Source organism: Chlamydotis macqueenii, chromosome 1 (assembly GCF_036417535.1).
Source record: "Chlamydotis macqueenii isolate bChlMac1 chromosome 1, bChlMac1.mat, whole genome shotgun sequence".
Classification (NCBI taxonomy): domain Eukaryota; kingdom Metazoa; phylum Chordata; class Aves; order Otidiformes; family Otididae; genus Chlamydotis; species Chlamydotis macqueenii.
In genome coordinates this window covers 172,103,683-172,122,145 of record NC_141556.1, presented here as the reverse complement: position 1 = coordinate 172,122,145, position 18,463 = coordinate 172,103,683, and the positions used below count along the sequence as shown (strand labels likewise).

At 35.2% G+C, this 18,463-nt stretch overlaps 1 protein-coding gene across 1 annotated transcript in view; it reads left to right on the top strand.

Annotated features, from left to right (window-relative positions):
* PIBF1 (progesterone immunomodulatory binding factor 1) overlaps positions 1-18,463 on the top strand; it is a 121,326-nt gene that overhangs the window by 88,749 nt on the left and 14,114 nt on the right. The window contains exons 14-15 of the mRNA XM_086741603.1: positions 971-1,101; positions 11,244-11,328. Of these exons, the coding sequence (XP_086597729.1) occupies positions 971-1,101; positions 11,244-11,328 (216 nt within the window). The remainder of the gene's footprint in view (positions 1-970; positions 1,102-11,243; positions 11,329-18,463) is intronic.

The following is an 18,463-nucleotide window of genomic DNA, read 5'->3' as shown; positions in this document are numbered from 1 at the left end:
GAAAAAGCTGATTTTAGGAAAGTCCTGAAATGTTGTTTAAATGGGCTAGTTCTGTAGGAAGAGGTGGGGTTTTTCTCCCTGCTTGTTTGGAACAACACAAAATAGAACAACTGGCTTCTGAGTCTGATTTAGCAGATGTAGATTGTTTAATCTATTGAGAAATTTTATAAGCTAATTGGAAAGCTTAACCATTTTCCATTTAATTCATTCCATTAGACCTGTTTGTATCTAAACTTTAAAAGATTTTCATTTATTTTTTAATCTAGTTGGTATTCTTGACTTATGTGTACTCCAGCTGCTGTAATTGCTAAATCTTGATGTGTGATCTTAATTCTATACATATTTTTTTGAATGATCTTGTTATATTGCACAAGATGCAAGCCGTATTATGCAAGCTTTTTAGACTTAGTTTTCCTAATTTGTTCAGGGAATGGGGCTAGAACGGTTTATTTCCTACTTATGAGTATGACAGTTATTTTATACTACTCTTGTAAATATCCTGTTGGATGTCACTGTTCATATACAGTAATGGATTAGAGGAAAGGGAACTTTTCCATTATTACTGTGTTTTTATTTAGATTCAATTTCTGAGGTGAAAATGTCATTTTAATAATATACTGGTTTTAGAAAGTCACTTGTGGTCAATAAGGTGAAGAAACAGAGGCTTTGTCTATACTAATTTTTTTCATCAGTGGAAACTGTTACATTAAAACTCTTGAAAATGCAATTAGGGAAGATTAGAGAGCTGTAGCATGAGTGCAGTGAAAATATACAATTAGAACTGAAAAGTGAGAGGGTAATGTACTAGATAGTAATTTGAGGGTAGTTTGCTTCTTGTGTGTGAAATAACAGGTTTGGGTTTTATATTATTATGCAGTTGGTAATAATCAATAATGTCCAATAATAATCAAGTAATTGTGCTTTATAAATTATAAAAGTTACAGTAGTTATACTTCTTTTTTTTTGGCAGCTTGACAGAGCAAATTCTTTGTTGAGTCAAGTACAACAGCCATACAAATACCTCATTGAAACTGTGCAACAGAGAGATTCTCAAATAAGTCTGCAGAAAGAACATATTACACAACTTGAAAAAGATATCAGGTAATTAAAATCCCTGTTTCTTTATTTTAAACTGAAAGTAAAATCACTTGTATATTTATCATTAGAAAGCAATTATGTTATTTACTGTAAAGTAGGAGATGTTGACTCCATAATTGATTAAGTCTAGTCTTTATGCTGGAACTCTAGCATCTGTGATTTCTCTTATACTGTCAGAAAAAGAGGCCTTAGGTTTGGAAAAGCAGCAATGACAGCCAGGCTTAAAGTGAGTTTGGAGTTGAGAAGAGCTCTAACGAAGTAGAGGGGAGTTCAGAAGAGTAAAAGGAAAGAGTGACACACCATATGTACAAAAGTAAAAATAAAGAAATAAAGTCAGAGAAATATAATAGACTAGACCACCAGCAAGTTATATTTTGGGTGTAACTCGAGCAAACTTCCTCTAGTGGAGACACTCTGATTTGCTGCTGTATCCAGCTATCAGAACTCTGACCACTGAGCAACTTCACACCATCATATAGCTTTATAAACTATGTTTAACACCTGGTTCCCAAGTAAGCCTTTCATAAAATAATCCACCCTTGATTTTCAAGGAAGTTGATAGCTCTGTCCCACTGCACTATAGAAGAATTAACATTTTAACTATTAAGTGTTTATGTGGTAACTTGGTTTACGAAATGCATACGGTAACAATTATGAAGCGCTAATGTGACTGTATTGTGAAGCAATTACATGACAAATAAAGATTTTTTTTCCAACAAATCTGTTGAAGTAATGAAAATTAAAAATAAAAGTAAGAATCACCATTGCTAAATACTTTGTCCTACACGCTGTCTTACATATGTATTTATTCAGAGTGTTTTGATGGTTTGGAGTAGTATTTGTTATGCCTTGAGGAATACCTAGAAATTATTATTATCCTAGTAAGTCTATACATAAATCAATACATTTATAAATAAACTGAAATATTTGTTTGTACTTCCTGACAAGATATCTTTCACTGGATTTAACTTTGATTCAGTAAGAATAGATCTTTCTTTATTCCAGAACCAAGTTGTTTTAATATTTTCCTAGACTTGATATATTATAAGAAAACCTTCAAGGGTAAATTATATTTTTCCAGAAGATGAAAAATCGGTGTTCTCTATATATGTAGGATCTTACTTTTCAGTTGTGAAAAAAAATCATCAAAGATTTGATTACTAGCAAATTAAATTTTTAGATTATGGTAACATGAAAACATATTTCGTTATTCACTTAGTAGTCCAAAAGTCTCTAAAAAGCTAGGAAGAAGAGGGAGTAGATAGGTGAGGTCATTTTATTTCATGTGTGTTTATTTCATGCCTGTAAAATATGTAAGTACTTAAATGCATTATTAACTTAGATTCTCTTACATTTGTATGGCTTATTACAAATAATCTGTATGCCCAGATACTGTTCCTAAATTTAGCCAACAAATTAAGGCATCTAAATTAGGAACTTAGTCATGTCACCTTTCCTTAGTAGTTCATGGAGGAAGTGGCATCTCCAAAAAGCAATTCAGATTTTGGATGGAGTGAGTCATTTGCTAGAGATGCCTGTTTCTCTCCATTAACTATAAAAGGAATTTTTGGCATCTTAAAGTGCCTGAGGTTAAGGAAGAAAATGGGTCTGCACCACAGTGCGAGCATTCATGGTAAACATACCAGCGGTACTCTACTGTGGTGAGCTGGGGTGTGCTCACTGGTCCGTGTTTCTGTAAATGAAAGTGTGGTCTGACAAAAATATTTTTATCCTTAATGGTTTTGTAGAAAAAAAAGTATCACTTACTTTGCACATCAAATGTTTTGGTAAGAAGTTTTTTCCTGTAGTTTCCAATATTCCTTGTAAATTAACAATAACTGTTATTCCCTTATCACAGTTTTGCCTCAACTTTGCCAGAGTTTCATAAGCCTGTGAAATTCTTGGAAACAGCCTAATGTCTTAGGGCTTTTGGTACATATCAGTAGTCCCTAATTTTGGTATTAATAATTCTACACTTAAAACAAATATCCTGAATTGTTGGCTGAGATTCCCTGAAGCACAGGAGAAATCATAAGCTGGTATAAAATTGATAATGTTGGTCTTTTCCTTTCCTGTAAGTGAGAGGAAGATTAAAAGAAGGGATTTCTAACCAGAGAACTATTACATTCCAGCATATTTTGTCATGAGGATAGTCTTTTGCAATCTGCTGATGATAGTTTTAAATTAAAATATCCTTTAGATGATTTCAGATTACTTTGTGGACTAGTCTAGCTCCCAGCTATTCCAGAACTGAATCAGAATGGGATTTAAGTAAATTAATGATAATCCCTAGCACATATATGCCAAGTAAAGCTCTGCTGGATCAAAAGATTTAGACCACTATTCCTATCTGTCTTTCTTAGTTTATTAAACAGCTTTTTGTTGGTCTGTGTGTGGAATATTTTTGAGAGGATGAGTTCAGAGAATTAACGGCCCTCAAGGAGGGCCCTAAATTCTGCAGATAATGTTGGTGCTATTAGAAAAGTAATAGGGAAAACACTGAACATGTTTTATGAAGCCTGGTTTCTCTGTATCTCAGAGCAAAGTAAAAAAGATAATATTTGTAAATCTATTTCAAAAGTAAATATTTTTTTCAACCATTACCTTTAATTAATAACTAATACTGCATTTCTGCTGTAGCCTTTTTAAGTTGACGTTTAACTTATGCTACAGTTACACAAAGTACGTTATTTTTTTAATTTTTACATGCAATACATGCATTAGCTTTATTTCTAGAAAGCAATTTCACAAGTACCAACTAATGGAAAAATAACGTTCAAATTCTTGTTTCAGACAGATCTTTAAAAACACTAGTGATTTTTTAAATATATTTTTTTAAATCTTGTATTTGAATACTAGATTGTAGACAAATTAACGTAATGTTGATATTCCTACATACTCAAGATCAAGACTAAATATTTAGTTTTATCTTCACAGCTACCCTCTGCTTGATTATGCTTTTCCTTCCTTCATGTTTAATGTGCAGAATGTATGGTGGAGGAGTGTTCATTTCATGTTATGTTTTTATCTCATCTGTTCATCAAGAGAGATGATTCTGCATTATTTAAATCACGGATTCCCTAAGTAGAGCAGTCACATCTATGTTATCAGTGACAGTGTTCTCTGTCACCTCTCACTTAAGTTAAGTGTGGAGGGATCAGCAAGGACTAATTTGCAAGTGAATTTACTTTTTTAGACTTAATCCATAATTGGCTTCTGTGCACAGTGATGGTGGCCAATAATCTTTTTAGAATGTACTCCTAGGCTGGTTAGGTTCCAACAGATTTCCCAGGATGATGAGTCAGTACTTTCTTGGAATCTTATAAATGTTTTGCAGCAACCTGCAGTACCTTGTATTTCCTTGTCTATTGAGAAGGCTGTTGGTTGCTGTTGGATGTGGTTTTGATTCTGTGATGAAGTAGTCGTGATGAAATCAGCACAAGAAGCAGCAACTATGAGGAAGGCTGTCTGTGACAGCAATCTCCTTAGTTTGAGCTGTGGGTGTTCTTGTGCCATATTTTTACTGATTACTCGCAAAATGGCCTAAAGTGACTTACAGTGCGGTCCCTTGACAGGCAACAGATATGTTCAGGGTTCTCCACACTGTATCGTTCTATGAAAGTGTCATTTCTGACAGCAGTTATTTCCACAAGGGGAGTGGGACAGATTCAGGCAGATAATTTTGATACAATACTCTTGAAAAGTCCTGCAGATCCATCTAAGTTTCCTTCCAACATGGTCTTCAAAGTTCACTTTAACCAGAGCAGCTTACATGCCTTCATCTTTAAATGTCATACCTCTAGAGCTAAGGCTGTCTTTCAGACCTTCCGTGTTAAAATGTCTTTCTCACTTGGAAGGACTGTTCTAATTGTACTCAAGATTGCTTGTGTCAATAGCTATCAAACTGAATTACAGAATCATGGAATGGTTTGAGTTGGAAGGAACCTTTAAAGATCATCTAGTTCCAACACCTCTGCAGTGGGTAAGGACATCTTCCACTAGATTAGATTGTTCAAAGCCCCATCCAACCTCTTCTTGAAAGGAGAGGAGTACTCAAAACAGGTACCAGACCAAATCAAGGCCTTAAAGCAGCATATTCCACCAGAGCTGGAAATACTTTGGTGGGTTGGTGAGAAGTGTGTACAGACACTGGACATCTTTCACACAGCTCTGTGGATCTTTAGCCATACCTTCACTAAGAACTGCAAGAGCTATTGTGGTTGGTGTAAATGTTTAGCTGAGCAGCTGTCATTGCTGCTCGTTATTTGCATGAACAACTTAGTGACCCATCTCCAGGTTATTACAGGTGTGTGACATTACTGCTTAGATTCAAGTGTGAAGGCACAAGTGCATTACTGCTCAAAAGATAAAAGGAGAGGTTGCTTAGGGGTAGTCAAATCTCTGTCAGACGTTGCGCATGTTTATATTCACTGCCATTCTCCTTCCCGTCTCCTAGGAATTCTCCCAGGCAGGCCATGGGCTGTGCTGGCATTTGGCCGTGGAGAGAACTGAGGTGGCCCTGGGAGCAGAACACCTCATGTGCTTGTGTGCTGAGCCATGCACCTGTAGATATGCTTTGGATACAAAATCTGTGGTCTTGAGTGACAGGGCATCCGTCACCATAGGTGGTCTGCATATCTCAAAATACTCTGTTAAGTAACCTCTCATTTATGTTAGTCCCCATAGCACTCTCGTTAATAAAAGTAAATAGCGATGGTTAATAAGAACAGTGGTACGTATGAGGATGACTCCTTCCTGCTATAAGGAAATCTCTCCAGCATACAGTTCTTTAACCAGAAATGAAAATACTACATTTAGCACTTCTTTTGAAAAGGAATGCCTTGTAACTATGTCATGCTGTGGGAAAACAAATCTCTGAGTTTCATTCTTATGTATGTAGTGAAGTAATTGTAGTTTTAGTACATAATTTTCTGCTAAAAAAAACCTAGGTTTATAAATAACTGGAGACATTGAACAGGACTTCATTCATAAACAGAAGGTATATATTTTGAATGCAGTTACTCAAATTTCTCAGCACTGATGACTGGTTTTAAAAGTGGTTCACTTACCAAAAGCACTCCTCAAAAGCCTAACTGTGTGGCAAATGTAGAAGCAGTACAAGGATTTTGCTCACTAAGAAGCTATGTACTGAAAGGTTTCTTACCTAAACATTTTGGGTTCTCTAATTGCCATCCAAACATTATAAAGCTCAGCATACAGTGTGAGCTGAGTTTTTCCCATCACAGAATGGGCAATGAGCTTTTTATAAGAACATTATCATTCTGTGAAATACACATCATCTATTCACTCATATTTTGAGCATTGAGAAGTGATAAAAAAAAAAAGTTGTAGAAATGTATTTCTTTTTTTTTCTACAAATGAATGTTTTCTGACCTGTAATAGAACTTTCAAAAAGTTATTCGGTTTTTTGGGGTTTTTTTACCATTTAGAAAAGTGGGGTTTTTTTCCAAATTGGACACCATACAGATGAGTTTTTAAGGCACCTAAAGCACTCTAATTGAAATCATTAAGCAACAATAATCTGCTAAATGGATTAAAAACGTGATCTGTGGTTATTTAGCTGCACAATGAGAGATCACAAATTTTTCATGTATTCTGTCTTCTGAAGAACTTGTATTTGCAAAATTTTTTATAGCTCCTGTTTTAACTACATGACTTAAGAGGAAAATTTGACTTAGACTGAAAATTAGCTGTCTGCTCTGAGCTAATCATCTGTAATTTGCAGAGAAGGGATAACTGCACTATATGCCTGCATTATAGATTCAGTTTTATGTACAAAACCTTCACATATACTATTTCTGTGTTTGACTTTTTTGATTGCAATATTTGCATATGACCGAAAAATGCAAAAAGTAACTCAGGATTGGATTTCAGTTTTCAGCTTCATTATGGTGTAACATGAAATTAACAGAAAGGCACAATCCTTATTTCTTAGAGCATTTGGCATACACAGTTGACTGAAAAAAAACCTTCTTTTTTTTCAAACTGAATAGAATAATAATTAAAAGTAGTAATATATAAAACCATATTCTTTTACTGTGTCCAGCATAAGCATGTTATCCAGAATATCTAATAATAGAAGCTTCTGAACAGGATAGTAGCTAATATACTTGGACTAGTGATTTAAAAGATGGCTTAATTGCCCAAATTCAAAAGGCTTTAAAAGTCTGAGACTGGGGAATGTTAGTCAAGTCTTACTGATGATATCCAAGCTACCTTTAGATCCTGAGGAAGCCAAAACAAAACAAGCCAGTGGTTGCTATGAGCAATGTGTATGTATATGAAAAGCCTGTTCCATGGTGAGTCCTGCATTCCTACTTCCTGGAATTCATACCTGACTATGTTTTGAAAGCGTGATGGAATGAAACTGAATCTCCTCCCAGACGTTCTGATTTCTTCTGGAAATCCAGACATGTAGGAAAAGCAGGAGCTGTACTGCTCTTCAGTTAATTCTCTAACCTGAACTTTTTGGGCCACAGTTATATGATGTACCACAAAGGGCACCTTCTCCATACTCAAGATGGGTCAGTCAGTGACCGGGACTGTGACGCACAGCATGGTCTACACTTGACCTGCAGTGTAAAAACAGTTGTTTGTGCTGTTAAATAACTCCAAGGATATTAGATCATTTCAACACGGTACATTTATCCTAAATGTTCACATGTTTTCACCCCAGAACAAGTCATGGGAAGATTTCTTTTAATGTTTTTTTAGTACTTTAATACATCTCTGTACCTTAGTTAAAGATAGTCAGGAAGATCGTGTCTCTTCAGGTGAAAGTTATAACACTTGAGCTGAGACGTGAGAAGCTGGTTTGTCTAAACTCATAGATGGTGGTTTCAGAATCACAGCAAGACAGTTAAGGCACTCTGTCACCAGATAGAGCAGTCTCACCTTACCTTCCACTGTACATTGTAAATCAAGTTGTTCTGGTAATCCACATAAAAAGTAACCTTGAAAAAGACTCCAGCGTCCATCTAGATCAGTGTAGTGACCTAAGCATGTGGTCGTAAATTTTCTAGTAAAGAGGGGGTGCCAGTATGTGGTTAGAGAAGGATGATCTTTCAGCAACAGTTTTCACTTAGGTCAGCTGAAACAAACTGTAAAGCTGTTCTCTGATTTGTTACACTGCCAATTAAAACTGATCAGTTTAAACTACCGTTTGATGGAAGTGAAGCGTAGTTTAAAGCTCAAACCTCGTTGACTGCTGATATCCAAGATGCCCATTCAGAATATTTTCATAACAGAGACTGACATGGTCAGTCGTCTTCCTAAAATTAAATTTTGAAGGTATTTCTGCTTTACTTGCTCATTACAGGTGTGAATTTATTAACGTTGTGTCTGGTAAGTGCTTTCTCACTCTGTTAAATGTATATATGTCTCTTTTGCAGTATTCTTTCAGAAGCGTATGAATTATTTTCTTCTATCTGCAATGATGAAAAAGCGTAATCTCAAGTCTGCACATGCTTTTGTAATTCTATATTCGTATGTATGACAGACAACAAATCAAGTGCTACTGAATGACATAGCAGTCTCAATTCCTACATTTGACCATAAGCAAAGACAGTTATGACTGCTCCACTTGGATCAGTCATGTCATATTGTTTCAGAAGGTATAACTAGAATAGGTTCTGTTCTGTAGATGAAGTTGAACCTTGAACATGACCTTCTGGTTTAGTCATGAACACTGATGTTTATGCTTATTCAGTACACTTTTTAAGGCATAAAGGAACTTTTATTATTGCTTCTGTAATAAGCTTATGAGTCATTCTGTAAAAGGATTGGTTTATGCTGTTAGGAAGTACAGAAATTCAAGGGAAACTGACATATCGGTAAGTTACAGCACATAAACCCAGGAAAAAAATTGTACAGCAATTTCATCATGACTAAAAATGTCACTGAAAATAAAACTCTTGAAAATATTAAAATATCTTTGTAGTTTTTCACAAATGTTACTGCTTTCCTTTTAAATAACTCAGACAACTAAGCAGTTTGGCAAAAGCATACAATTTTTCTGAGAATTAACAAATGCCTAGAAGGAATTGGCAGTCATAATTTACAGTACAGAGCTTGCAAGGAACTGCCAGAAAATCTCCGGGGCAAAGGATGATGTTGTTTATTTGAAACAAGCAGATGATACACAGCCAATTAAAGAAAAGGTTGATTTATTTTGTTGGTCATTTCTGGATTAAATACTGTGAAAATTAACTAATTTGTATTTGCAACATATGTAATTGCTCCATTCCATTTATAAAATTTTAATACATTTGCTTTTGAACTCCTGACCTGTATTTAATACTGCATATTTGCAGTCCATATGCAGACCTGTATTTTGCATAGCTGATGATTTATGTTACAGTTTATACAGAATCATAGAATGGTTAGGGTTGGAAGGGACCTTCAAAGGTCATCTAGTCCAACCCCCCCTGCAAGGAGCAGGGACATCTTCGATTAGATCAGGTTGCTCAGAGCCTCATCCAACCTGGCCTTGAACGTTTCCAGGGACAGGGCATCCACCAGCGGCATCCACCTCTCTGGGCAACCTGTTCCAGTGTTCTACAGCCGTTAGCGTAAAAAAAAATTTTCTAATATCTAATCTAAATCTACCTCCCTCTATTTTAAAACCGTTACCCCTCATCCTGTCACAACAGGCCCGACTGAACAGTTTCTCCCCATCTTTCCTGTAGGCCCCCATGAGGTACTGGAAGACCACTATCAGGTCTCCTCGGAGCATCCTCTTCTGCAGGCTGAACAGCCCCAACTCTCTCAGCCTGTCTTCATAGGAGAGGTGCTCCAGCCCTCTTATCATCTTCGTGGCCCTCCTCTGGACCTTTTCCAACTGGTCCATGTCCTTCTTGTGCTGGCGGCTCCAGAACAGAACACTGTACTCCAGGTGGGGTCTCACCAGGGCAGAGTAGAGGGGGAGAATCACCTCCCTCGACCTGCTGGCCACACTCCTCTTGACGCAGCCCAGGATGCGGTCGGCCTTGTGGGCCGCAAGGGCGCATTGCCTGCTCATGTTGAGCTTCTCATCTACTAATATTGTACAATTTATTTCATTAAGTCATGTTAATGGCATATATAACATTGATCTTCCAAGAAAATCTCTGTGGCTGTTTTAACAGACTAGATTCTATACCGGCATTATGTGTGCATTAGTCTGAAGTTGATTGTTGCAAACTGATGTTGGGGCTAAATATGAAAATACATTAAATTACATTAGTATTGCTGCGTAGAATCAGAATGTGTATGCTAAACATTTCAAATGTTCGTGTTCTTTAACTATGAAAACAAAAAACAATGAAACTTGACACTATGCTATAAAAGTATGCCTTTGTAGAATCATAGAATAGTTTGGGTTGGAAGGGACGTTTGAAGGTCATCTAGTCCAACTCCCCATAAGGTGCAGGGACATCTCCAACTAGATGAGGTTGCTCAGAGTCTTGTCTAGCCTGGCTTTGAATGTTTCCGTGTTTCGTGCTGAAACAGTTTTCGTACTTGGTTCACAAGACAAACTTGATCCCATGCATTGTCCTGGAATATAAAATAAGAAAAGGAAAGAATACATTTACAATTTCTGCAGAAATTTCTACACAGCTATAAGGAAGAGCTTGATATTGTTTTTCCTTGTATTTGTTATTTTCAAAATTCTAAATACAGTAGTATCCAAAGATACTGATATTGAGAGAACAGTGTGTGCTGCTACTAGTGATGCATACAACAAAGAAATCCACATTTTGATATAGAAGTGTAGATATAAGGAGCCTTACTTCCCTATAAAATGAGCTCATTTTGCCTAGAAGAAACCAAGAGTTAATAGAAAATTCTCATAATTTAAATTACCCTTCAGAGAATAAGAAAAAAAAGCACTCCTATATTTTATGATGATTTTGAATAGTATTTGTGTTTGATTAAAATAAGATTTTATATGTATCAGGGCATTCAGGCCCATTTATAAAAATTCCAATACTTGAACATAGAGGAGGATCATTTGATACAATTTCTTGAGCAGATTTTCATTGTTGCCAATATTTAGCTTTAGGAAATGCATGTTTCAGCCAGAATACAAGATTAAATGAGATTATCTGTTGCTATTACGGCATTTCTTATCCTCTTTCTACCAGTCTTTTAAATAAAGAGAAGACAGCTTTGCTGCGTGTCAAGAATCAAATGGCAGCAGATTTGGAAAGACTTCTAAATCATCGTGAGGTAACCTTCCTGTTTTAACATTACTACCATAAGCACATTTTCTCTCTCCTTAGCCTTAAACCATGGGGGAAAAAAAAGATTTAATTTAGTTTGATTTGTTGGGTTTTTTTCTCTATGATGTTGTTTGCAGAAATATGGGTGTCTGTCAGGCACCCAGGAGGCTCTCAGTTGCTAAATTCTCTCTGTTGACTTAGTCTCACTGTTCTTTCTTTTCTTATGCATACAACAGACATGTCTTGTGAACTATTTAGCAAGTATTTAACAAATATTTAGATAAAGGTGATTAAGTTGACACACATATAATCTGCAGGGCGTGCATGTGCCACAGTATGCCCCAGGATCTCTCAGCTCGCTAATCGTTGAGACCAAAAACCTGGACAAAGCATTGCACAACTCATTTCCAGTACACCCATCTGACTTTCCTTTCAACTCCAAAACAGGATTTGAGGAGAGGAAACAGGAGGTAGTCACCCAGGTTTCATCCAGACAAGAGTCAGGGTACTTCTCTATGTACTCACCTGAGTTTCATCCAAGCAAGGAGTCAAGAGTGCTTCTTGAATACACTCTCTGATCTACAAGTATGTAAAATCTTGCCATTTAGACATAAATGCTCTATATGGGGATTCCTAAAATACTTTTGTCAAGATTTCTCTCTAAGTAATCTTAAGAGACTAATATGTTACAGAGTATGAGATAAATTATTTCTGCAGATTAATTGTCTGAAACAAAGGATAGAAATAAATTAAGTTTACCGAAGGAGTCCCATACACAAATGATCTGGAAAAGGGTGAATAGTCATATGGAAAGTTTGCTGAAGCTACAGAATACTGAAGATACAAAACCAAAAGCTGACCATGAGCATCTGTTAAATGTTCTCTCGGAGTTGTTCAATGATTTGGCAAGGATTTGCAGAGAAAATACAACATTAATGAATCAAAAATTATGAACTGGAGGAAAAACAACACAAGTTATCTATTCAGAAAGATCATCAGAGTCATTATATCAATAGTTCTCTGAAAATACCCTTTCAATTCTCTAACTGGGAAGAGAGAAGATGGGGAGTTTCCTTTCAAGGAATCTGAAACTCCCCTAGATTACACTATCTGAGATTGCGTGATCACTCATTCTAATATAATTATTTCCATAGAAACCTGACTATCCATGCACTTCTTGAAGTCCTCTCATTCCACCTCAAAAATTGTTCTTTTCCATCTCCTTTCCTCACTGTTCCCCCAAATTCCCTTCGTAGATCAGTAAACCAATCGCCATATCGTTAATTGGTTCAAATTAGTTTGTTTCTGCTGACCCATTACAAAACCATTTTTTCTTAGAACCAAACCAAAACAATTTCACTGACAGCTGAGTCTAAGTGAGCCTCAACTTAAGTGAAAACTGTACTAATTCTGTTCCTGAGTGCAGATCTCAAATGTGAAACAATCACTTTAAATGAAAGCAAAAAGAAAACAAGTTCTTAAGTTGTTTACTTTCTATGCTGAATCGCACTGCATGTTTGTCTGACACACTTTCCTCCTAGAATAGTTTTTGCATTTAATTCTCTGAATTGACTGTAGTGCTTGCAAAGTTCCATGTGTACAGATTAAAGTAGTCTAATTACAGAAGAGAGTAATTGAACATTCTTCTCTGCAGTAACCTGTAGGTGTCCTTGACCTGGCAGGATCATCTGTAGGTGCATCAGAAGTAATCATTCAATAGCTCTTATTTCTAATGTCTGTGTCCACATCATATATTTAAATTTCAAATCGAAGACTGAGATGAAGGCAAATGTTTGGTTTGGGTAATACTTGAATTTGCTTCTTTCTTTTGGTGTTTGGTGATTTTTTTTTTGTTTATGTGAAACCCACTAGGCTCTATTAATGTAGTAGAAAACATGTCAAGCCTTTCTAGATAATTTATAAGCCTTATTGTATTAATGCATTATCATATAATTATATTAATTTTATAAAAAATACTCTGAGGAAACATGAGTTAATTGTATAAACATGTAGTGAAGTTTCTGAATTTCTGATATGATAGGCCCTTGGCAGGCTAATTTCAAATTAATTTCTTTCAAAATTTCCTGTTCCTACTCCTTCTCTCCCAAGCAGTGCTGCTGCCAAGGAGTTACACTCTCAAGTAGTTACGCCTCAGGTGCCTAGTTTCAGCAGTGTCATATCAACCAACATGCATTGCAGCTGATTAACATCAGTAGAAAGTGATAAGTAAAGGTAAAATTTAACAACGTTTTGCAAGAAAACTATAAAATTTCTACCTCAAAGCTATGCGACATTGTTTACATCCAAACAACATTAGCCCCTGTGACTACCCTCATAAACTATTCCTGATATGCGGCAGTTTACTTTTTTTGTACCATTTCACCACTTAAAATTTCCAAACTGTGGCCAACAATACAGACAAGGCTGAGTGAGGCAGGCTTTATAAAAAAAAAAGTAAATACTTGACTCAGAAACAGACTTAAGCTTGAATGTTCCTCATACCGTGGATATTAAGAAATTGAGCCAATATTCCCAAAATTATTATGATTTTGTCAAATTTCTTTTCATTTCTGTTTAAAATAGGCTGTATTAGTTGTATTGTTTTACCTAAAAGTGATAATGTTTTTTCAAGTCCCCTGTGCAGAAAAGGATATAAATACTGAAAAATAAACATTAGAAGTTACATGTTTGGGGGAAGAAAATTATGAAATGCCAGTACAATGCACAAAAAAAAAATCCTTATTTTGCTAAAATATAAATAAGCTAAAGTTGTTTTGGGAAAATGTATGAAAATAACAAGTAGCTTCTTGTGTGTATGTTTAACTTTTGTAATTTCTGTTTATTCCTAATGCGGGCTATGAATTTGTCTAAAAAGCAATTATGTCATTTATTTAAGTCTCTGTACAGGATAAGACAACTTAGCTTACCTTGAGTTAATCTTCACTAATTTTTTTTTTCCATCTTAATAAAATAAATATGTAAATAAAAATGCAGAAACATCACAATTTCACAGTGACTATCCCTCCTAATAGAAAAAAATAAATCCAAATTTTCTAATCTTGGGTTAGTAAAGACTTTACTTCCTTTAGACAAGGTATGTGTTTTTAAATAAAAGTGACATGTAATCTTTAAATACAGATCTATGCAATTTGAAAAAATATGAATTATGGGTTGATGTGTTCTGTACATGCTATCATGTAATATGATTACTATCAGTCTTGTTTAGTCATTGCACATACTAAACTGTCATGTCTTGTTAGGAATTACCTTGTTGCCCTCGTGTTTGCAAGTAAAAACATTAGAATTCTTGAATAGATAAACGCAAGATATTCATAGTTAACATAAAATGAAGTTTAGGTATGTTAAAAGTACAAGCAAAATGCCAAAACAATATTAATGCTGTCTTACAGCGACATGTTTCAGTAAGTACACAGCTTTGACTTAAGGTATTCCAGCCTGTGTGGTCTCAGACTCTATTACCTCTTTTCAATGAAATGTTAAAGTTTGAGAGGTTGCATTTTTTTATTTTTATCTGCTTGTGATATCAGCTGGATTCATAATGCTTGCTTTGGAGCAAGTAATTATAGCATTTTATACACTTTTAAAATAAAGAACTTACATTCATTCTTAATCTTACTTCCCTTTTCACGTGTTTTAATTTTGGAAGAAAAAAGTTAAATATTAAACTCTGAATCTTGGAGGAATTTATGTAGGGCTCTTACCTGAGTTCTTTTATTACAGGAAAAAAATGACACTAGATATCCATGTAATTAATTAATTATTTCAAATTATGTAGATAGTTAATTTTATGATGGTCACTATGTTTTGTTGTGGGAAATTAAAGTTAAAATTAGTCATTTGACTATATACATTCTTAAAAGGTTGGGTCCACCCACAAAGGAGAAAAATTGAAGCTTTTTTTTTTAGGCTATGTTCTTAGACCAAATTTTTAATTGTTGTTTTGCCTGCTATTTCCTTTTTTTTTTTCTGAATTAGTTAGTAAATAAATATGTAAAACTTTTAAATCTAGCTTCTCATTTAGATGATTGAGAATCAGCTGGTATGATAAAATTTCTTATTTTCTTCATATGGATAAATGCAGACTTCACTATTTGAGAGGGAGTCTATTGGCATTGTGAATGATCAATATCCAGGATCATGCTGAGATTGTGTTCTTAGAGGTTCGTAATAAAGCCTCACAGTGCTGCTACAGTTTGAGCTATCAGAAGGAACTGGGGTACGCAATATTGTGACACCGTTTGTCAACCCCTCAATGCGTGATAGCAAGTACAGTTAGTACAGCCAAATTCTACAGCTGATTTCAGACCAAGAAATTTTATATGTTTTGTCAAGATAACCAACAGGGTTTTTAATTGTTTTTCCAGATCCATCAGAAGAGCATAAAACATTGTTTGGAGGAACAATGGGGTCTCCCGTTAATAACCTTCTAGTAAACAGTGTTTGTTTTTTTTAAAAAGGGTATTTCAAGTCCAGATTTTTTTTGCATTAGTATTTGTAGTCTGTGTTGTCTTTTTAATCAGCTGAACTTTACACTTTTGACCCTCTAACTGTGGATATCCAAACCACACCAAAAAAAGACTTGTAGTCTCGATTCTTCCCACTCTCTTACCCCCAAATTTGGACCCTTGTTGCCCTAGTGTCTTTGTATAGTCATGAGTAAGAAGGATGTTTCTTCAAAGCATAAATTAAAGATTAAATTATACACCATGCCTGAGTTGACCCAATAGCTGTAACACTGCCTTACCTCTTTGCTGCTGATTCTCCTCTCTCCTCCTCTTACACCAGCTCTGGCACATCTCTAGTGCTGCACTGGGACCATTCAGAACACTAAAGAGAAACCTAACCTGACCAAAAAAAAAGAAAACCACAGAAGTGAATTGCTGTCTTTTAGGTTAGCAGTTTGAATCACCTTTGGAAATGGTCCAGCAAGGAAAAGAGCAAGTAAAAATATTTATATGTCAATATTACTTACCTGTGAAAAAGAGGGCATTTTGTGTCCAAAACTGTAGAGTATAATAATACACAGCTTCTGTGCCATCCTTTATCTGCATCCACACTTTATCCTTTTGTGCATGTAACGGGAATCTATAACTTAAAGGCACCAAAGTGCAGATCTCTGTTAAGTGCTAAAGTTAAGTGGGATGAATCCACTAAATCTTTTTAGCTGAAGGTCTTGATCCAGAATTCCTTTTATCTGGGTTTTTTTTTTTTTTTTCCTTCTTTTCCAACAGTCAGCTTTTGACTAAAAGAAATATTTACCATGAGCTCTGTGATCTTGGCACTTCCATTGCCTTTCATGCTTGATGCAGTTGTTAGTATTTTGGAACATCAGAAGTGTAATTTTAAACTTTATCCATTGGCTTGCAAACTTCAGATGAAAACCTGGAAGGGCAGTCTGTCAGCACTCAGATGTTTGGCAAGAAGTTTTAGTAATGATTTTCTGAGGTTACATTTAAGAGGTTATAAATTTGCTATGCTTTGATGTATGGCATTGTACTATTTGGATATTTAAGATGCAGATGTATCATAATAAAGAAAACTAATAATGTGCGCAATTAAATCTGTTTATTTTAGGTTTTCCGATTCAAAGTGCAGAGTGTAGAAACTGACTTCTAAAATCTTGAAAATTAACAAACGGTTGTTTATATTTTTAATGTGGTGTTCAGAATCCATTGGATTTGGAGGGGGGAAAAAAAGAGCAAGTATAACAAATGGAGGAGTTATTTTTATGTAAATATTCTAGGAGGCATGAAAAGAAACAAAAATGAGACAGTGAGTGCATGAGACACCAATAGAAGGTTTTAAATAGGTATTCCTCTAAGTGCTAAAATCAGTTTCAGTTTACATGAATATAAGAGAGTTAATTTTATTTACACTACCTTTTTTTTTTTTTTTTTTTTTAAACTGCTTGAAATCACCTGTGTGCAATGCAGTCTGGCAATACAGTAATTTTTAATCTATAAAAGTGAAACTAATATTATGAAACTATTGTAGTAAGAAATAAAAGGATAATAACTATTACATAAATGGTGCAAATGAAGGCTGTTTGTAATAGTCATTAATTTCCTATAACACAAGTGTTTATGCAGACCTGATTAGTTATCAGCACATGAATATTATATACTGGTTAAAAAGATATGAAAACCTGCTGATATTTTATCTTCTCTACACATCTGTGCACTTGTGGTACATTAGCAGCTGTGCATACAAGTGATAGAATGTAAACTTGCTGAACTGGTCACCTGCCTTATTGACACATTCACGTGTTACTGTTCCAGAGCTCTTCAAGGGAAGTTAGCAACCAGAAACCACGCTCTGGCTATCTGTTATGGGACAAAGTAGAAAACGTGTAGTAGTAGTTTAAATAAACCTCTTTGATATCGATCAGTTAAATGGATACAGACACATGGGGTTTGATTGCTATTTGTTTACTTAAATCCTGTTAGCGTATGTCAGTAAATTGTTGTGTCACTCTAATTGAATTGAGTGCTAAATCTGTCTAAATATCTGTACCTGAATTGGTAGGAATCTTCAACTAGACTGGGTTAAAGTTTATTTAGATTAGCCGTTGGAAGCTCCTGTTCTTTTTAAAGCATATTAAAGTATAAAAAAAATCCTGTTGAGCTGCTCGTAGGCTACCATGTTAATATTAAAATGCTAGTTGCCTAAGTGACTGTTAGGTTGAAATTATTTTTCCATTTGGCACGTCAGAAGCTTTCCAAATCTGATGTATAACCATTTATGAGTACACTTAATGTTTTTCTTTTACTACCATGTATCTCTTTCACCTTTTCAGGTTTTCACAGTTTCTTAAGTATATATCAAAATAATCCTGTTTAGTAACTGAACATATCTCTGGCTTTCACCACAGTAACTCACAAATATTATCCTCACAATTTAAAGCAGAAAAGTATCACTACTCCTGTTTTGCCTAAGCAACAATCACAATGAAAGAAATGGTGGTTTGCCCAAAACTCCCCAGAGTTTGTGGTAAAGAGTTCATGTGTCCTAATGCAGTATCTTAATCACAGCCATTCTTCTTTCCTTATGTGTTTCAGTTCAAAAGCCCCAAAACAAAATCTCCTTCATGTTTATTTTCCTAAATAGACACAAATTAACTC